The sequence below is a fragment of the Podarcis erhardii genome (genome assembly GCF_964252035.2).
Source record: "Podarcis erhardii genome assembly, chromosome: 1".
NCBI lineage: Eukaryota > Metazoa > Chordata > Lepidosauria > Squamata > Lacertidae > Podarcis > Podarcis erhardii.
In genome coordinates, this window is record NC_138497.1 from 60,314,418 (window position 1) to 60,336,402 (window position 21,985).

A 21,985-nucleotide genomic window follows, 5' to 3' on the forward strand; every position below is an offset into this window, starting at 1 on the left:
AGATCAATTAGTCAGATGGTTGTGAAGTCAGAAATGTGAAGGCTTGAAACTGCAAGAGAGAAAAAGGGAATGAAACAGTTTCAGAGACCTGGAACCCTGGAAGATGTTGGTGGGCACAGTTAGGCATTGTAAGAGTAAGGAACCAGGAGAGGACTGTGAAGAAGCTTAGAAGTGGAATGAAACCTTCACAGTCCTTTAAATCTAGTTCAACATTACAAGAAGAATAAAGTATTACAGTGGCTTATGCTTACAAGAGTCCAGACTAATTCAAAGAAAATAACAATCATGGCTGAGAGACAAGAAGATACTGTAGTAGAGGAGGCAGACATAAAGGGACTGAGCTAGAATGAAGACATTTTGCTCCGGCAGGCATCCAGGGGTTGGAGAAGGCTTGAAGAGAAATGCAGAGTGGCCAAGTGAGTGTTAAACCTGTGAGGCTAAACTGTTTGGGAATCTGAACTACTTAGTACAGTAATAGGAAATACATTTCCTGAAGGGTTTTAGCTCTAGTTCAGAGAAAGGGACATTAATTGCTAGTTAATGCATGTATGGAATGGTTATGAGGGATATCATTGTAGGTTTCCTGCCACAAAGAGGCAGGGAGGTCACAAGGGACATTTGGCCAATTAGAATTCAGAGTCAGGTGACCAAAGTGCCCCTCGTGGAGAAATGTGGTGATGTTTCTCCAAAAATACAGATTTAGATTTAGTCCAATTACCAATGGAGGATTCTTTTACTGACCTCAGGGCCAGTAAGAGTATATACTTGCTTTAGATATAGCAAAATTGCCAGGGGCTAAGCTTGTAATTGTTTACAATTTTGCCACTCTAGCACATGTGTATATACAGCAATAACTCAGGACACGAGCACATGGAAGCTATAATAATTTTTTTAGTCTTCAAAGGAAGCACAAGTGTCTCTTTTTGTCCATAGATTCTATTTATTTCAATCTAAGTGTAAATGCAGGTTTGTTTTTGATCAAATGAATCACAGCAGCTGCTCCAATTTTTATTTCAATCACTCGAAGTGCAAGATGCAGTTATTTGGACTGACGGAATATGTGCAGAGTCTACGAACACCTTTCAAATGTTTGAAAGCTGCACATCAAGAACATGAAGTCAGACCCAAGATCAAAGAGAGCTTCCCAAGGCAGGCAAGTGAATGAGGTAATCAGGTCATACTGTATTTTAAGTCAGGCTGGCGGAAAAGCACAGCAAGTCTGATAAGCAGATCACTGATGGTATTAAGAGATACAAATAGGAAAGAAATAACAGAAAGGTTGTCATGTTGTAAACGTGAACCAGAGAACCTCCAAGAAATTAAAAAGAAGAAACAAAAGAGGAAGTTTTAGAGAAGTTGTTATTATTTCAGAAGCAGAGCCAGGAAGCCTTGATCTTGCAGTGGCTTAATAGCAAACAGAAGAGTACATATTTTTTTCCTATACAAAACATAAATTGGTGTACAGTAGTTCATTCTTCTAAGTCATTCCTTCATATAAAAATGTATCAAAAGAGAACCTGCAGGGGTTAAGAAGTGAGTAGAGGGCAAGATAAAAATGCAGTTTTCAAATGAATAAAACAATGGAGATTCTGTAGACAAAATATTTGACAGACTAATGATCTATAGCGTGGAAGGCAATAAGTTTAGATGGCTAATTTGGTTGGCATAATTATTGCCTCCTCCTCCTCATTAATTCAATTTCTTACCTACCTTTAAGGTCCCAGGACCTTAGAACTAAGTATAAATCAGAGTAGGCTTGAGATTGCTTTTAACCTGAGATCATTCTTTCATTCTGAAAGAATGGTGAGGTTTTTCAACTATCAGCGGCAGAAACTGCAAAAGTATAAACTGATAAGCCAATATTTTATTGAACACTGAGTGTACAGGGTGATAAAGTACAGGAAGATTATGATTTTGTCCCAGGCCTTTGTCACCTTGACTCACTATTTTGTTCAGATATTAATTATTCTTTTCAAAATCTAGCTTGTTTTTTGCTGGTTTAATGTTATAAATACTGAAAAATGATAATAAATGTGATTTGATACAAGGCCCGTTGTAGTACTTCCATTCATATTTTTGTAGTGCTTTATATCAACTCTGATGCAATGCCCCTAAACAAACTTATTTACAAATAGCAATACAGCTTCCTTTTCTAGATAACTAACTTTAGGATTGGGGTGTAATATGCTCACACTATTAATAGTAGGCATAAAATTATAGTAAAAAGTACTTAGGTCAAAGTGATTTCAAACATGACATTTTTCTATACAGAAAAATCTCAGCTGTTGGGGTGAAGAGATTTCAGTTTCTTGCATCTGTGCCATAGATTCCATTTGCTTTTATTAGATGCTATCTATTACTCAATTTATATATTAAGACAACATTCAACAGATGGGGGGAAAGGGCATGAGCTATGTGCTCGAGAAGCTAGTAAAAACCAAGTTGTTCTGGCTACAACCCAAACAGACAGGTGGCAGCAAGTCTTTGCAGCCATTTCCAAATGGCATCCACATACCAGGTTGCATGATTTTGAACCTTGGCAAGGTTTTAGTCAGATTTAGGGGCACAATCCTAAGCTTTTACACACACACACACACACACACACACACACACACACACTTACTTTGCTGCATCTACAGCCATGACAGAAAGTAGGGGACGAACGATCGGGCTTCATCACTGTGACAACTCCAGGCTAGGGCAGTAATTGGACCCAATGCCATCATACGAAAACTGAGGGCAGTTTCAGATCCAGTGGGTCCTGGCCTGGCTCAGTCCTACCCTCCGAACATCATTTTGGGGTTTTCTGCTGACCCCTGTAAGCATGGATACAACCATGTTTAGCAGGTGAAAGGATTGGTTGGCGACACTTTTGTGACTCCATTGACAGCACCTGCTGGGAGGCCACCTCAGTTGGAGAGCTTGGAGAAATGGACCCTTTGGTCTAATCCTCACGCACTCCAGTCCATTTTAAGGCACTATGCAGCATTTTATCCTTATCCATACTTTTCCTGATATACATATGGCACGTTTTTCTTCACGCTCTTTCTGTGCATGTTCATTTTGTTTCAATGCCAAGAAACAACCCACAAGTATAAAAGTTAGAAAACTGACACAAAATTTAATCTGAAGAAATTGATTAATCCCTTAAATAAACCTTAAAATTTACACAGACGTGATTAAGATTTTAAAACTTTGCAACAGTATTAAAGAACACACAAAATCAAAATGTTATGTAAACTTAAGTAACAAGAGCCTCCTTAATAGTTTTTTTAAAAAATACAATATATTACATGTTTGGTACTTGCAAAGTGCCAGTACATATTTAGTATGTTTCTATACAAATAACGAACAAGAGCTTTCTTATTCCACACAACTATGAAGTCAGACATTATTTCCAGAGTACACATTTATAATACCAGAAATAAGTGTTTCAATCATATCTGTTTGGGGGAAGAGTTCAACAATATTTTATACCAACTCAAAATTTATCTTCTGTTGAAACACCATGTTCTCTTTGTGGATTTGCCAGTGTTGCTTGAGATATTCTATCTGATTCATGAAAGGATGAACAAAACTCAGGAACTACAGCTGACTCGCATGATGCTTGGAAGTCATGGCAATTATCCAGAATGCTGGACGTAACAGGAACAGTGGCCTGAATGGAAGAGAAAACTAAATTATTTGCAAGTGATGAGACTGAAACAACTAAAATGTATTTTGGAACCCTGTTTGGGGCTTTCTAACACTGTAACTAAGCAGAAGAAACAGGAACAACAGAGAAGGAAACAAGAAGCAGGTGAAAAGGACACTGTTGGTAAGTCTTACTAATTATCCTCTCTCAGCATGCTCTATTAATGCTTTTGGCCCACTGGTAAATATTTGTAAATATGGAGAGGGTTGCCAATATAACAGCCAATTTCACAATGTTGTATTAGGCATCCCTTCTGTAATTTTCTAGCCCTTTCATACAATGGTACTGCTCTTTTAGCAGAGTCTGCATTTTTAACAGTTTCAACCAAGTAAATTTATACAAGCACTGGTATGCAAAGATAAAACATCCTATTGCTACTGAAAACCCACTTTTCCGACATCTGTATCCAAAGCTGTTCATGTCTTGCAGATCCTGTTGTTGCTAATAAAGTTAACTCCAAATTGCTGGGTGTGGTTTCCTGCTGGCTTGCTCCTGTTACCAAATCATGTAAAATGCCCCATTGCTTATGAGCGACTGTACACTCTGGCAAGAATATGTGTTAATAACCCATCAGTCTTATTTGAAACAGACTATTATTTAAAAGCTCTCTTACCTGCTGTAAAGAAGCTGCTGAAACTGATTTACCATTTAACTCATCACCGTACAGTGGTAAAACATTCTGCATTGCTTTCTCCTGTTTGAAGCCTACACTTTTTGAAACCAAACTAGCATGTTCTGCTCCTTGACAAACTGGGCCAGATCTAAGTACTTGATTTGCAGACATTTGTAGATTGGCTGGAATCAGTCCCAAGTGTTGTAGTGTAAAGTTCATAACTGAAGCGCTTGGGGCTTGGATCGAGTCAGCCTGGTCTGAAGGCACAGCAGTGCCATTCACCACGGGGACAGTAGCTACAGATGATGCGGGTAGCTTTAGATTCACAGGTGCTATATGAAAAGCAGGGAAATTAACGGCAGTAAATTCAGACGTCACTGGAATACCACCTATGAGAAGGAGAAAGAAAAAAAAAAACGTCACAAATGACAATACTTCTGCGTCAAGGAGCACAGGCCAATGTTTGGCAGGCGTGGACACCAAGTCTAGCCAAACACCAGAAGCTTGGTCACAGCAGGCTTCAGATGAATGAAATTAAGCCTTGGCATAGAATATTAATGCACAAACTATCACATTATAAGAAACTCTGAAAAGGTCCTGCAACAACAAAATGACTCCCCTAGAACATTGGTTTAAATACATTCAATAACTGAAAAAACAACCACCCCTCAAGATCAGAACATGGAACATGTGTAGAATGTGGGTGTTTGTTTTAATTGTTTTTTTCCTTTATTGTTTATTTTATGTTTCGAATGATTTACTGCATTGTTTTTATGGATTGTTACTGATTTTATTGTTTTATTCACTTTGTAAACTGCTTTGAGGTTGTTGTTTTTAAACAAAAACAATCCAGCGGCATATCAATTTTATGAAATAAACAAAAAGAAGTGCTTGAAGGAAATGAGAACTATAGGAGGCAATTCATTTATTTAATGAATTGTTAAATGGATAACAAAAATGTTAGCTTTTATTTGTAGTTTTGTAAGCCCTCTGTAAATGAGTTCAGAACTGTTAATACATATTGTATTGAACCGATTAAATCCATCTTCTTCAGATCACAGAAGGTGGAACCATGTGGAACAAGCCACCATTGCAAAAGCTGAATGAGGAGGGCACAGGCCTCAGGCATGCAATAGCTGTACAGTGGTGCCCCGCAAGACGAATGCCTCGCTAAACGAAAAACCCGCAAGACGAAAGGGTTTTCCGATTTTTTAGCGGCTTCGCAAGACGAATTTCCCTATGGGCTTGCTTCGCAAGACGAAAGCCCATAGGGAAATCTCCGGGGACAGCGGGGAACCCTCCTCCCACTGCAAGCCCCGGGAACAGAGGAGAAGCGCTGAATGTTGGCGGTGGGGAGGAAAAACCCTCCTCCCACTGCAAGCCCCGGGAAGAGAGGAGAAGCACTGTGCCTTCTCCTCTGTTCCCGGACCTCCCACCGCAAGCCTTCAGGACAGGTCCGGGAACAGAGGGGAAGGCGCGCAGCTTCTCCTCTCTTCCCGGGGCTTGCGGTGGGAGGAGGGTTTTTCCTCCCCACCGCCAACATTCAGAACAGCATTCTGAATGTTGGCGGTGGGGAGGAAAGCCCTCCTCCCGCCGCAAGCCTTCAGGACAGGTCCGGGAACAGAGGGGAAGGCACGCAGCGCTTCTCCTCTGTTCCCGGACCTGTCTTGAAGACTTGCGGTGGGAGGAAGGTCTTCCTCCCCACCGCCAACATTCAGAAGGCTTTTCTGAAGGCTGGCGGTGGGAAGAAAAGCCCTTCTCCCGCCTCCAGCCTTCAAAAGAGTTCCCCGCAGGGCTCCCCAAGCTTTGAATGTCTGCCCCGCGCGAGGGGCGCTCTGCTTAAGAGCGCCCCTCACGCGGGGCAGCAGGCTGCTATCCGCAGCTTGGAGAGCCCTGCGGGGAAGTCCTGCAGGGCTCCCCAAGCTGCGAATGTCTGCCCTGCGCGAGGGGCGCTCTGCTTCAGAGCGTCCCTCGCACCGGGCAGCAGGCTGCTATCCGCAGCCTAGGCAGCCCTGCAGGAACTCTTCTGAAGGCTGGCGGCGGGAGAAGGGCTTTTCTTCCCACCACCAGCCTTCAGAAGGCTGTTCTGAAGGCTGGCGGTGGGGAGAAAAGTCCTTCCCCCCCCCCCGCCAGCCTTCAGAAGAGGTCCGGGGACAGACTGTCCCCGGACCTGGTCTGAAGGCGGTCTCCCTAGGAACGCATTAATTGATTTTCAATGCATTCCTATGGGAAACCGTGCTTCGCAAGACGAAAAACTCGCAAGAAGAAAAAACTTGTGGAACAAATTAATTTCGTCTTGCGAGGCACCACTGTAGTTAAATTTCCCACCTAAAGTCCTTCATCAATAGCTGACAGGAGTCATCAGATATAAACAAGTCTGGAATACTTTAGAGGCACAGTTAATGAATACACACCAGCAATAGGAGAACTATAAGACTTCTGTTCTGCTGCACACATCTCAGCTTTCTCCTTTTTAGAAAAAATGGTCTCATTACCAAGCTTGGTACAGTGAGGAAGAGGTATAAGGTATCCTGAAGGAAACCAAGTCTAAAGAACAAGGGGAAATGTACTGTTTATATTCACAACAATAATCAACACAAATTTCATAGATTTAGCCCAGGTACTGCACTGTTCCTAAACAAGAAAGGGCCAAAATAGATATGACATGGCAGAACAATGACTGGATCTCTTGATGTCTTAACAATTAAAGAAGCCACTGTGACTGAAGTAAAACAGTAAGAGAACTTAGCCATGTCATTTCTAAGATGGAAAACCACCCCTCTCCACAAAGCAACTGTTACCCATGGGTGGGTTCTTCAACATTGGATCTCCAAATGATGAGGTTGGACTACAATTCCCATCGTCCTGGACCATTTACTGGCTAAGATAGGAGTTGTAGCCCAATATTTGGAACCCAAGTTTGATATTGCACTTGTCCAATATTGCAATGGATAATAATAACTTTGTAGGAGGGAGAAGATTGTAAACCACCACCTGTGATGCAATTTTGGACCACCTCACGTTCAATTCATGCCACACTATGTTTTCCTTCTTCCTCTTTTTCCACGCCGCATTAAAAATGAAGACCTCATATATGAAGCAAAAGGCATCCATCAATAATGATGAAAATTAAACATATTTGGGGTGGGTGGAGATAAATACAACATTCAACTTTTAAGAAAAATGCAACTGTGTTTGTGCTCTACAAGCATGCAGAATGCCTGATTCTTTTTCATTCTGATCTCTTAAAATTTCTTTTAAATGATAAAATATTTTAAAAGACCATTACTTTTCATCCTGAGGTCTTATAAAGGATAATTTTAATATGTTGCTGGATAGTATGACATGTCCATTATTGCATTCTACAATTCTGCCCACGGATCACACAAAACATGTGCTTTGTCCAAATAGCGAGGGTCTGTATGAAATGCAATACAGTAAATTCCAGCAGCAGTCCTTAATTAAAATATAAAAGGAAAAAGGGGAAAATGTCCATGCGCTGAAGCTATCTATCAGATGCTACATTGGTCCTGAATGTGATCTAATTTTCTTTCTTTTTCTGTAAAGATGGAGCATAAAATGCCTACTTTAAGACATTCAGTGCTCCTTTCAGAAGAGCAAAGATATGGGACAAATGTGCTTAAGGGGAAGTATACCTTGTGTGTAGCGATTGCAAATGTTGCGGGCATCTCCTGCATTGTGGTGACGCTGTCGGGTTCCAAAAATTCCCCTTGCCTCTGCTGCTTAGGTTGACCCTCCAAGTGTTGATCTGTTTTTTCAGATTTACTTTGTTTCACAGCTGATGAAGTTAAGGTTTCCTGGTCAAGATGCGAAGCTATGGGACATCGAGATTTTTTGCTTTCAACAGATACTCCCTGGGGTGGGGGGGTGGGGGAAATGCAAAATAACCAAAGGCTAATTTAGAGGGGGATACACACACACGGATATTATTTATTTATTTCAACAATTTATATACTGCTTAATTACAATAGTCCCTAAGCAGTTTACAAGTAACTCAGTACAGCAACAACAAACCAGTTAAAAGTATAATATCAGAATTCAGTTAAAATGCCTTTTGGAATAAACAAAAATTTCAGTAGGTGATGGAAGTGTTATTCTAAAGCAGCAATGCTGCAGCAAGCAAAGGCTCTAGCAGCTCAGTCAGCTGCTTGTGGCTGCAAAGCCAGACAGGATGTATGTGACTGTTGCCATGGAAACAAAGGGGCAGTCCATTCTCCTTATTGAGCACCGGATGTTAGCTCAGTGTGTGTGTCATATGACCTGTACAGGATGTACATGGGTGGAGTTTGGAGTTTCTCTCTGTTAGTTGAAGAGAGCAGACATCTTTGACTGTATGACTGCTAAAGACAGGAATAAAAGCAATGTAGATACATTTCTGTCTGAGTCTGATTCCCCTCCCTGGGGATATGCTGGAGAGGAGAAGGAGGAGAAGCAGTTGGTGTGTTTTTCTCACAGCCTGAGGAAAATCGCCGGAACGGACCTCGTGTGTTTTTCCTGCCGGGAGTCGCCGGAGGGAGGTCAAAAGAATTCAGCCGGTGCCTGGAGAGATAGGCACATACCTCTGACCGAGCCTGAATTCTAACAGGAAGTTCAACCAAAGGGCAGGCACTGTTTGACCTCAACTGGAAGGGAGTCCCATACAATTGGGCCCACAATGCTGAATGTGCGACTTCTGGTGTATACAAGCCATGGGAGACCACTAACAAGTGACTCCCCTTCAGACTTCAGTGATTGGGCAGGGATATAATGAATCAGGTGGTCCTTGAGAGCCAAGTTGATAAGGGCCTTGCAAGCCTGGAGCCTGGCCTTGGAGCATGCAGGCAGCCAGTGCTACCAGAGTTGTACGCTGGTGATAATCTCTCCCCAACGGCACTACAGTCAGAGCGTTCTGTAACAGGTGAAGCCTCCAGACTAGGCCCAAGTGCAGCCCTACATAAAACACATTGCAATAACTGAGTATTGAGGCTACTAAGGCATGGTTCACTATGGCAAGACTATTCCTGTCCAAGAATCACTGTCATTGGCATATTGGATGTACATGGTAATATATACCCCTCCCCAACAAGGCTACCTAAGCTTCCAGTGACAAAGTTGGATCGGGGAGCAGCCCCCAATCTATTCTTTCAGAGTGAATGAAACCCCATCTAGAATAGGGAGGTGTGTGCACGCAAACACACACACACACACACACACACACACACACACACAGAGCATATCTCTGAATGAGTAATATTAAAGGTGCTTCTTCCTTCTTGTTCTCCTTCTTCTCCCGCATTCTGCATGTCAACTCCATCCTCCAACACAATTCCTATTTTTCCCTTCTCCCAACTTGAGGCTGGACTTTGCCCACCCTCTATTGCACTCCTGGAAAAGCAGCTCAAAGCACAACCGAGAGATATCCAGTTCCCAGAATTCTGTATCTATATCAAACCAGATTCTTTGAAACAAGCAACTGGCTGTCATCACTCAGAAAAACAGGAATACAGTACAGAGTAAAAAAACAAATAAATGGGAAACACGGTGCCTTGAAAACATAGCTATAAAAAGCAACTGATTGGGGCTATTGAAATTCCCAGATCTCTACACACACAAGACACTAGTCAGATTCAAATATTCTTTACCTTAGCAAAGCTGGTGAAATGTGTGTCTCCAAAAGGTGTCATCCTTATGTAACCCTTCCTAACAGAGGTCTATTTCATCTTTCTTTAGTCATGTTGTCACTTATTTGTTACTAAGGAGTCTTCTACCCCCCTCACATTACTTGCCAATCCTGCCCACAGCAACCCCCTGTTCTAGACCTCACCAACACCCTCCCCCCACAAAATTAGTATAAAAATCCTGGCTACTGCCACCAAGCACCAATAATACAGAAGAATCCCAAGCTTAAAATCAGTAAAAGTAACAAGACAGAGGGAAAGTAAAAATAAGTTATGAAATTTAATCAACAGCAGAAAAGGCAGAACTAGCTTGGTCCAAGAAACTCAAGGAGTGGGAAAAGGAATAGGGAATAGCTGATGAACCTGACTAAAGTGCAAAAGGAAAAGAGAGAAGTACAAGCATATTCTAGTACAGTACTTTGTTTTATCATCAAAGTGCACACAGTAAATACATTTGATATTGTTTCCAGAACATTTGATCAGGGCTAGGAAAATAGGAAACAATCCTAATGCAGTAGCTGGTTCTGTGGGCAGATGCCCCAGTTTTAAAAAGGATTTCTTCCACTCTTAATGCCTTCTGCATTCATTTCAACTGAGGAATGTGATCTACTTGTGTATTGCTTTGTACTCACTGATGTTCCATCTCAATGACTGAAGACTTCTGGACACACACCTTTGGATCAACTTCTTATTAAAAAAGAGCAGCTCAATATATGGGTCACAAGAGCTCTGCATTTAGCAAGCCAGCCGCTAAGGAGGGCAGTTTTTGCAACAACTGATAATCTGCAATTACTGATTTGTCAGGTAGAAAATAACAGGCTTGCTCCAAAACTTAGTGCACTCTGTAATATGTGTCCCACCGTTTTGCAGCATCTAGGGCACAAATTCCCAAAGCATACTTTAGCCCATTATCTGTAAAGGGTGAAAGAAGTATGAATTTCCTCTCCACGCGCCCTCCCCCGGAAGGAGAAGATGCTACATCGTGTTAGTGTGTTTGGCAGCAGTTCTGAATATACCTGGCAGTTGGAAGGAGGCAGGCCCAGAGCCAGTGCTCTTTTTCTAGAAAAAGAGGTGCTCACCACAAACGTCTCCCTTGTTCTCTTAGAATGGCAATGGCACCCACCTGAGAGGTACTGGAACTGAGTTCTGGTGAGTTCCTGCTGGAAAGAAGTGCTGCCCAGAGCTGTAACTCATGCAAAAACACAAGACAGCTTCTTCTGAGGCTGGGTAACTGCTGTCCTTCTATATGGGGAGTAACTGGATGCTCCAATACCACAAAAGCAAAGCTACCTGGAAGTTAAAAGGGAGCCTGAGCAGATGGCCTCCTCCATAAGGTTAGGGTTGCCATATTTCAAAAAGTGAAAATCCAGACACAAAAGTTGTTGGGCCAAAGTTGTTGAGTTTGCCTTAGCTTTGCCAAAGGTTGTTAAGCCTTTTTGGCAAAAGTCAGCTGTTGTTGTTTTAAAAAATAAAACTACTGTATTTCTTAAGCTGTTTTCTTTCTCTGCTCCTAAGGCTTTGTGTAGAAAGAGAGTGGAGGTCAGGCGGTCAGAAGGGGAGCTCTACTGATAGTGTGGCTACCTGTGGCACAGCTGAGATTTGAAAAAGCTGCCGCTGCCACTGCTGAAGGTAGGCCCTGTGTATGAACCTGACGCACAGGAACCCTTAACTGTTGAATTGATTTCCCACAGAGACCAATTAGAGAGCCCTAATTTCATGCCTCAGCTGCCCATTTAGTATTTGGAAAGAGTGTGCACTTTAATACAGCTTACCAGTAACACATCATGCAGTGCCGCTTCTTCACTCGCACATTTTTTCAGTGGACTGCCCTCCATTCTACGTCTCTTAAAACGTCTCTCAGGCACCACGTCATCCTTTGTACCTTCTTGCTCCTTCGCCAGCCAGAGGTCCTGGTCTTCATCACAGGAAGCACTTCCTTCTCCATTGCGGCCACTGTCTTCAATAAATATTTTACCGGGGGCTACTTGGGAACTGGGCTCCGTGGGAGACTTACTTCCAGCCACATTAGCACAGCGGACAGGCCGCACCGTGAAACTTGGATTGTACGCTGTCACTAGCTGTGTTTGGGAAGGGTGAAGATATAATGCATAGGGCACATTGGAATGGAGAGGTAGCACTGCTGGAGGTACCGAGTTGTGGATCAGAGGTAGGATCTCAGTCTGAGATGGTAACAAGAATGGTTTAGGCTTCAAACGAGTTTTGGGTGGCAGACCTAGAGGGGATGGCAAAGTAGAATGTTCCAATTTCATTTTTCTCTTCTTGAAATCCCTAAGAAAATAAATCCACAGCATTAAAATCCTTGCATCCAAAATGGCTCCGCCAAAGCAATAAAGTAGAATTGGCTCCTCTTATTTAGAAAAGAAAGCACTGCCAAACATTAAGTCATGCTCTTCTTACACCAAATATGTTAATTTTTGTCCTGTTGTTGAGGAGTAGTGTTAGTAAGTGTGATATGCTGCTGGAGGTTTCACCTAGCTGGGAAATTTTGCTTTCAATAGGCAGGCTTTGTACGCATCCCTTCTTTTACGAACATACCTTGACTGTTCATCCAGCTGCTGTTTGCATATTGTTGCAAGTTGAGCCATCTTGCTTGGAAAGCTTGGTGGAATTTGACCTTTGGGAGAAGAGATAAATAAAGAGATTTCACTAAAACCGTACTGTTTGCATAGCTTGAGGATGAGCAATTCATGGCCTTCCAGAGTCTGTCACTGGAAGGACAACACCTTATGATACTGCTCATAAGGTGTTGTATATGGTTAGTCTTGTGGCCTGGATTTGGCCACCCACACAGCCATTGACACAGTGGGACAAGTCCATAGGATTACATGAAGCTGTCATATTAAGAGCATTTTGATCTGACACAGCATCTCCAAGGACTCAAGGTTTTTCAGCACCTTGCTACTCAAAGTCATCAGCTGGAAATGCCATGGATGGAGCCTACTACACTTCAAAGCTTCAAAATGGAACCTGTGACTGCGCCTAACACCATTAGTCTTTCCAACCTGAGTATAGCACATAGCTTCCACTTTGTATAAGTCTAGCCAAACTTAGTAAGGCTGCTCAGGAGCCGACAACTCAAGAGATTGCAAGATATACTGGGGTTTGTTTGTTTTTCTGCGCTAAGGCATTAAGCAGAACCATTCAACATTTCAATAGCATCTCCGGAATGACACTGAATAGAGTTTAAATTTCAACTACGTACTTGCATTTTTCTTGACGGGGCTGCTTGGAGCAGATCTGATTTTCCTCTGATTGCTTTGCGCACCCTTTGCCAATTTCATTAAAGATGGGTGCCGTATGAAGCCTTGCTTGCTTCTCGTAGGGAAGAGGTTCTTGGAACAATGCTCTTTGGAAGACTTCCCTTCCGCAGGATGAGATGAAGCAATTGGAGTTGGTGTAGATACAGGCTGCGCAGCTATAAATCAATCGCGCACAAAACTGTTATTAAGCCTTTGTTTTGGCAGAACTATTGGGAAATGATCACATCTACATATAAGTGAAAAATGCCTTTCACAAAAAGCCTTCTTTGGTTGGTAGCAGCAAGGAGCAGTGGATAAGAAAGCTTCACCTTTACAATGACAGGTGGCGGCCATTTTAGGTGAGTCCAATTGACATCCAACCACTGACATGTAACCACCGACATGCGGGTCCTTTCGGACCCCGGAAGAGGCAGGAATAGTGGCATAACGGGGCACACTTACGCACATTCTGCCAATGCATGCTTTGACCTGGAACAAAACCCCTGTAGAAATGGGGAATAGCCTGCAATTCTAGAGTACAGAAGTAATAATCCACCTACCCAGAATCTCTGAAAAAACATCTGGTCCTGTCCATTTAAATGCTGGTTTGCGACCTTTCTCTTCTGTAACGTGAACCTTCCTGATCAGCTCAAGGCTACTGAGAACATTGGCAATATCATACAGCCTTCGAATTTTAGCTGAAATAAGTTTAAAAGACTAATGAAAATGCAGTACTACTACATCACCATTAAGCAGAGGTTCAGTACTATGAAAACATCAGCCTTCTTCTCCTATTAGTCCAAATGGTGCTTTAAACACACAAAACAAAAGCAAGAGGGTCATTTATGTTCCAAGGATCCACAAGACTGGAGAACACAAATAGTTAAATTTTGGTCCCTTGGTCAAGCCATATGCTCAATATTTTTAAATGAGCTTCTGTGTGGATGACAAAAGGGTGGGGTTTAGGAAACTGTGGAAAATTAAATTTGGTAGGAGTCCAAAGAACTGTGTCCCCACTGAAGAACATTCTCAACAGACACCTTGCTTTGTTAGATGGAGGCTGGATGAGAAAAGAGTAATCTTTCCCACATCCACAAGCTTTAACTTAGCTGCAGTTTGCTGTCTCATCTGAACACAGAACTGTAGCTATGGTTAAACCGCTGCAGGCCATTGGCTTGTTTCAAACAAGAGATGAGGAACCTGTGGCCCTCTAGTTTTGGACCATTTGCCAATGTTACACATTCCTGTTTCAAACTAACCATAGTTGATATAAGGCACTGCTTATCAGTTTGTATAACACAACAAACTGCAGTTAACCGAGTGGAAGTGAAGGCTCCCAAATTCTTCCTGGCTGTGCAGGAGGATAGGAGCAGGTAGAGGAGGCTGGGCTCATTCATGACTTGCTTAGCCAGTTAAGCAATGACAGCCTGTCCACGAATTATGAGGAGGCCAACATCATATATTGGTCTGGTTCAGGAGTCACTATCTAGCTCCAATCAACCAGTTTACTGAACCGAAAGAAGGTGTGTGCTTGTGCATTCAATCCTACTTTTGTGTGCCTGGCTTGTTAGATACCCTGGTTCTTAAACCACAGCCTCCCAGTATGGACATCATAGGAAACTGTGATTTAAGAAATCATTATATCTTCAAAGATGAGCAAAGGGGAGGGAACATGGGGACACATTATTTGAGTTTATTCTAATAAATCAGTTTCATGGGCCAACACTAGGCCAAACCTGGCCATTAAGAGCTAACATCTAAACCCATCTGGGAACACTTGTACTAAGGGCATACTAAGTTGCAAAACACCTACATTCTCAGTATGCTATCATAATTTTTTCATATTTTTAGTCTTGTACAGTGGTACCTCGGGTTAAGTACTTAATTCATTCCGGAGGTCCGCTCTTAACCTGAAACTGTTCTTAACCTGAAGCACCACTTTAGCTAATGGGGCCTCCTGCTGCTGCCACGCCGCCGGAGCACGATTTCTGTTCTCATCCTGAAGCAAAGTTCTTAACCCGAGGTACTATTTTTGGGTTAGCGGAGTCTGTAACCTGAAGCGTATGTAACCTGAGGTACCACTGTATTGATGGGCTACAGGAAAAAGTATTTAAATATGTAAAAATTAAGACACTTAGGCCAAGGACAGTATAGAGAAGATATGGAAATAGCCATTTCTGCCACTTACTTTTAAACTTGCTTTTATCCAAATACTCAACATGGTCTTCGCCAATCAATATTTTAGCAGCGACTTCAAGATTCACAACTTGGGGGGTTGAAACAAGAAACAGCATCACAAATTTCTGACTCATCACCCGTAAAGACTTGTCTTTACGACTGTTTACTGAAGCTGTACGGAGAGATAACCATGGCAGAATATAATCCAAGTCATGAGAGCTTTGAAATCATTGTTCCTAACTCGCCTAGGCTTCGGGTTCACCCACTCCCCCCAATAAATGTTTCCATGGAGATTCAATTTGTTTATTTAAAGGATTTATATGCTGTCTTTCTAAAGAAAAAATGATTTGCTGCCCTTTCAGGGTACTATACAAGCCAATCATAAGGAGAGTTAAAAACAAATTAATCCAACTAATTAATTAAACATTGCCCCAGATGCAAGCATTTGGAACCAACCAAATTCAAATCGTAGAAGATACTGGCATGCCAAAACTAAAAAGCAAAGATGTACCTGCTCGAAACTCCATCCCAGGAAGTTCCACAAAGCAGATGTCTGTATGGTCATTTGGCCTAACGTGCTTTGCCATCAACTGAATCTTCTGGTCATCCCCTTCAGGCTCTTCTTCATATTGTCTTCTTTTAATCAGCTCAACTTGCTGACTATAGTTGTTCTCCTCAGCCACTTTTTTCAAAATCTGTAGCGTTTTCTTAAGATTATGGCGCCCATGCCAAGAATACCTGTTTTTGGCAAGTCGACTCACCATGTGTAGACTTTCTAGTACATTCATTATGTCGTAGATGCGCCTGCGTTCAACATCTGTAAGAAAGGCAATTTTAAAAAATTTATTTTCCACCTGCTTTTTAATCCTGCCACATTCTGGAAGGTGGGTAGACCCTCATGATTATATCTTCATTCCCCATGAAAACTGGAAGACTGGAAAACTGAAGACTATGCTCTTTCCACATAGTCTGCCTCGCTATAACATGCCCCTGTTCCAAATTCCTGGTTGCTGCAAGGAGGCTGTAAGGATCTGTATGACCTTCAGCTGGCAGCCCAGCTGCCTCCATATCTGGGCAGGGATAGCCTAATTTCTGTTTTCTATGCCCTTGTAACCTCTAGGTTAGATTACTGCAATATATGGGACTGCCTCTGAAGACAGTTTGGAAACTTCAGTCAGTGCAGAATTCAATGGCCAGGTTGCTCACTGGGGCAAAATGGTTTGGGCATATAACACCAGCCCTGGACTGACTGCCAATTACTTTCCAGGCCCAATTCAAAGTGTTGGTTTTGACCTATAAAGCCTTGAATGGCTCAGGACCGCAATGCCTCAAGGACCGCCTTTCTCCATATGAACCAACCCAGACCTTGCACTCATCATCTGAGGCCCTTCTCCGTAAGCCCTCTCCATGAGAGGTCCAGAGGGAAGCAACACAAGAATGGGCTTTTTCTGCAGTGGCTCCCCAGTTGTGGAATGCTTTCCCCAGGGAGGCTCGCCTGGCACCTTCGTTATATATCTTTAGGTGCCAGGCAAAAACATTTTCCTTCTCCCAGGCCTTGGGCTGCTTAAACAATCTGTGGCTTTTAAAATGTGCTGGGGGTATTTGGGGTGGGTGGGGAGGGTATCATGTTATGTGTCTTGTCAAAATACAGTATAAAATCTGCCCTTTGATCTTTGGATGAAGGACAGTATATAAATTTAGTAAATAAATAAAAACTGTAGTTATTAATGTAATAACCTATTAGTATCAGCTACAGTGAGAGTATAAGGATCATAGCTGTCAACTTTTCCCTTTTCTTGCGAGGAATCCTATTCGGAATAAGGGAATTTCCCTTAAAAAAGGGAAATGTTGACAGCTATTAATAAGGATACTGAACCACATTATAAAGTTGTTTATAAGAATTACCAAGACTCTAATCAATCGCTTATCATTTTGAACGGCGTGAAGTGAGTTTTGCTTTTTCCAGTAATAAACACCGGATCTTAGTCCCAAACTTACTAAGGTCTTCTGCTACTTCATCAAGGCAAATTTCATTGTTCTTAGAGATGTCGGGATAACTAGGATAGCGAGCTAAAAATTTGTGACAAAGCAACCCTAGACTTTTCTCTTTACGGCTGGGTTGAGATTTTTCATATTCGTCTCCTGACAAATGGTCCTGCGGAAAGAAAACAATGCAGAAACACCAATTGGTAACGCCTTACACGAAAAATATTAAGATTCGACAGATTTAGTAACAGCATTTCTGGCCAATGCGCAATGCCAAGTGCCTTCTTGGTGACAGCTGGTGAGCCTCAAAATAATAGAGCTACCCTGAAGCGTCTGCTATGCACACACTATAATCTCTAAAAATAACTAACACTCCAGATTTGAGGTCTAGCACAAAATACTGAAACAAACCAAAGCTGAGCTACTTTTCAAGTGCATACTTAAGCTTTGAGTACAGCGCTCAATAATATTTATAGCGATAAGAAGACAAATGTTTTACCTCAGGGATTTCATTTCTGCTGTCTGACAATCTTTTTTCCTGTTCTCGATTTCTAATCTCAGGACTAGCTGCGCTGATTAGCATTTTCAGGTTAGCCGTCGGTGTCCATGGGTCTCCAGGAGAGATTTCATTAGGCTTGGGTGGCGTTGTCAGATGGCCAGAAGCAGGAGGCGGCTTCTCTGCCAAAAGCCAATTGGAGGTCGCTGCCTGTTTCAGAGGAGTTTTCAATGTGCTTTCATGTGGTTCAAAAAACCAATTTTCCTGAGCCAAAAAGAAATGAAACTGTGTGACTCAAGATCAGCAATGCCAGGCATAAAAGCAATATGAAAACAAAGCTGTTTTTAATCAATAAACCAACGAATTTCATGTTGAAATCAATCAAGTGCCAGTTGTCAAAACAGTAGTCTGCAATGTTTTCAGACCTGGGACCCACCTTTAGCCCAAACATGTAAAGGACACATTCCTTTACATTTTGCCATGTATTTTTATGGTGGTAGTTGTGACCCATCTTCGATCAGGCTGCAGTATACCACCAGTTGAAAACCAATGTGTCAAAACTTTCACCTGTTTAGTTCCTAGGGGATTTTATAAGACTTCCTATGTATTTCGGTCAGTCTTGATTGTTTTGCTTTAGGGCAGAAATACATGCTGCAGTAAAAGAAGGCTGCAGCCAAACTCTTACCTTGCATAATGTGTACAATTTACTTGTGTTTTAATATACAACATCATGCAATTCTACATGACTGAACATTGGGGACAAAAAAATGGATGGCATCAAAACACAATTAAGTTTAATTGTCTATTTTATTTTGCTAACAAAGCAAAAAGTGTAAACAAGTTCCTGATAAAAGGGGAAAAATAACTGAAGAACATAACAGCAGGCCTGTGGATAAAATCAAGTGCCTATCTAAACCAGCATTCTCTTCTCACAGTGGCTTTTTCCAGGAGACTCATTTAACTAGTGAACATGAAAATTATATCAAGAAAACTTAAGTTAGGAATAACATTTTTTGACCAGCTAATTTCAAAGTCAAAGGAGTGGCCATTTTTTATGCTGATAAAATACAATGAGTTAAATTGATGGGGTTTTGTTTCTACCCATTGCTGGGTCCAGAACTTCCTTCGATAATAGCGTCACAAGTGACTTGTCTCTGTACAGATGCAGAGAACAAAATGACTGAATGTTAGTGAAGGTAACTATTCTTCAGGTCCAGTTCTTTATCAAGACTGAAGTAAAACCAGATTGTTAAACCAAACAACAAACAGAAGATGCCAAGCGTAGTGATAGCTGCTCATATGTAATTTGCAATTCTTAACTTTATTTTAGAGCTTTGTCAGCCACAGTCCAATGAGCAGCAACCTCTAGCCAATACTTGCTATGCGATAGATAAAGTGGGAGATAGGTTACCTTGTCTTCAGCATTCATTTTGCCACTGCAAGCTTTTCTCTTATTCATATTCGTTTGAATTAAATAGAATAAGGGCTTTGTTGGTTGGGCAACCTTTACAGCATTCTTTGAGAAGAATAAAAAAGGAAAATTAGTTTATGTATATGCACTTAACAAAACAAAAAACAGAATACCGGTAGATGGAAGTCTGTGATGGTATAGTGACCAGTGTTGGACTTAGGATTTAGAAAACAGAGTTCAAGTCCACACTGAGCCAGTTAGCTTTCTAGGTGACCTTAGGACACTCTCTAAGCCTAGCCTACCTCACAGGTTGTTGTGAAAAAATGGGGAGGGGGCAAGCCATGTATGTCACCTTAATCTCCATGAAAGAAAGGTGGGGTGATGATGACATCATTTTACCAGAGATGCTGAAACAAATTTGATGTGGGAATACTTGTGCAAGACCTCTAGAATGAGAACTCTGGCCATTCATTCAGATGACAAATGTGCCACACCTGTATTCAAAAGGCCAACTGAGTTTAGGTGGACTTACTCCACAGGCAGCATGCTTAGGATTGCAGGGTTATAAAAAGATTTCCTAACTCCATTGTTAAGAATGTGTCTACATGAGTCTTATTCTCACAGATTGCTAAATTTGTCTTCCTATGGTCACATGTCTTTACACGAAGGAGACTGGTGCAATTTGGTGAAGTATGTGTCTAGCTTAGCACTAGTTTTGTTTAATCCTGTTTCAGGTTTCTTGCTTCAGTCAAGTTGGTGATTGTGAAGTTGCCAAATCAGCATTGTAACATAAAAACAATAAAGAAAAATAATAAAGGCTGATGATCAGAAACTGCGACATGAGATTTCTGTCTAAACTGGTTGTAGGAAGGTCTGTACCAACCTTCACAAATCTGGTGCACCCTAGATGTTTTGGACTACAACTTCCAGCAGCCCCCGCTGTCATTCAGGCAGGAACAGATAGGCGTTGTAACCCAAAACATCTAGGGTGCACCAGACTGGCAAACACTGGTCAATATCTGTTTAACAAGGTGCAGCAGGCTGTTCCCACCATTTACTGGCAGAATGGATAACCACAGATTACACAACATGGTAGGCAGCACATCACCACCTTCTTGCAGCCACAGCAAATTGACTCCAAGGCTGCCAGTCTGCACATATCTTTAGTGTTTTGATGACTGCAGTGTATGTCATCCAGAATACAACCCACCCCCTAATCCCGTTCAAAGGTGAGCCTTCCTTCTCTGGAAAACATATCAAGGACTGCCACTAGTTTATCAAGCTGAGTGGCTTTCTTTTCCCTGTCCCAGCAGTTCCCAGACATTTTTTTTAAGTACTGTGGAGCAAAGGTACATGTTTTGTGGGGCACCTGTGTTGTGAAATACATAATTATATATATTTTTTTAAACTTGCAGGCCTGTGATATTATGAAATAAAGCACCAGTACTTTAAAAGAAACAGCATTGGATAGTTGTGTCTGTTGAAAGGGAAAACGGCACCATTTCACTTTCTCTGAAATACATTTACATATACATATATATATTTATGCAGCAATTATATTCTCCCCAGTGGTACAGCAGCTATCATGGTTGTTGGAGGAACTGAATCTGGCAAGTGTGCCCTGTGCTACTTCCAAGGTCCAATTCATTGCTATTTGTTACAAATCACAGAAGCAGAAGCCAGTTGTAGCAAAAACGAAGCAAAGAGCCCCAAGATACCACAAAAATGTACAAAGCTTATCACACTTTCACAGGATAGAGGCTCCTTAATCAGATACCACCAAAGAATGGTGCATCTGTCAAAGTACAAGGCAATCAGATTTGAGTTTAATATCGTCAAGGTTACTGACTTCAGCAAGCACGGTTTAACCATTACGCAGCACTTTTTAAAATAAATAAATAAAAAGGATCCCGCTGGTACAACCCAAACCTTATTGTCAACACCCCCCAAAACGCCCACCATTTAAAATCACCTTTTTGCGGGGTACTTTCTCAAGCACGCCCCCCAGGTCTCCTCTGCCTTCTGCTACAGCTCCTTCTCTGCCAGCCACTCACCCCCCGCCTTCCTCCTCCACTTCAACCTTCCCCTCCTTCCAGCCCCGGGATTCCACCCGCGCTCTTTCGTTCGGGATAAGCTCCTCCCATCCTTCGGGCGCATGACGCCTCTGATTGGCTCTTGGTGGGAGCGGGGCGGAGACCTCCCCTGATCCAGTTTAAATCGTTTGGCGCCACCAACCCCGCGAGTTGAATAATCCCCGCCCCGCCCTCACCTATTTATTTTTGTGTGTGTGTGTGTGTGAGCGCCCCTCCTCACTTTCGTCCTCTCTTAGGGGTAATCTCGAGCGCTGCGCGGCGGTCGCCGTTCAGACGAAGCGCGCACCATCCCCTCCCTCGCTAGGCTGAAAGCTGCTGGTCCGCCCGTGTCAGCGATTTGAATTTGGCCCGCGGAGGGCGGAGAAGGTGGGCGTGGAAAGGAGCGCGAAGGAGGCGAGCCCCCTCAACCAATTGGAGCGCAGAGGCTCTTGCGCCCCAGCCAATCGGCGATGTTCCTCGGTTAGGGAAAGCGGGTGGGGTGGGCGCGCGGGGGGGGGGTGAAGTTGGGCGCTCACTCGGAGGAGTTTGGCGCGAGAAGTGGGGGAGCCGGAGGCTGGGGGGCGGGAGCGGCGCCGA

The 21,985-nt window shown here is 42.5% G+C and overlaps 1 protein-coding gene across 2 annotated transcripts; it reads right to left on the bottom strand.

The window, feature by feature from the left end:
* Positions 1 to 1,849: 1,849 nt before the first annotated feature.
* Positions 1,850 to 21,378, bottom strand: E2F8 (E2F transcription factor 8). 2 transcript variants are annotated; one of them, XM_081834655.1, is made up of 14 exons: positions 21,289 to 21,378; positions 19,317 to 19,421; positions 17,909 to 18,169; positions 17,422 to 17,578; positions 15,935 to 16,240; positions 15,434 to 15,595; positions 13,806 to 13,943; positions 13,209 to 13,421; positions 12,542 to 12,620; positions 11,758 to 12,274; positions 7,964 to 8,182; positions 6,722 to 6,854; positions 4,308 to 4,696; positions 1,850 to 3,658 (listed from the first exon to the last, which is right to left on the bottom strand). In XM_081834655.1, the coding sequence occupies exons 2-14, from the start codon at positions 19,362 to 19,364 to the stop codon at positions 3,482 to 3,484; spliced, it is 2,799 nt and encodes a 932-aa protein (XP_081690781.1). In that variant the 5' UTR covers positions 19,365 to 19,421; positions 21,289 to 21,378; the 3' UTR covers positions 1,850 to 3,481. The 2 variants fall into 2 exon arrangements, with proteins under 2 accessions (XP_081690781.1, XP_081690782.1); XM_081834656.1 differs by lacking the exon at positions 21,289 to 21,378 and having other exon boundaries at positions 15,434 to 15,511.
* Positions 21,379 to 21,985: the final 607 nt, after the last annotated feature.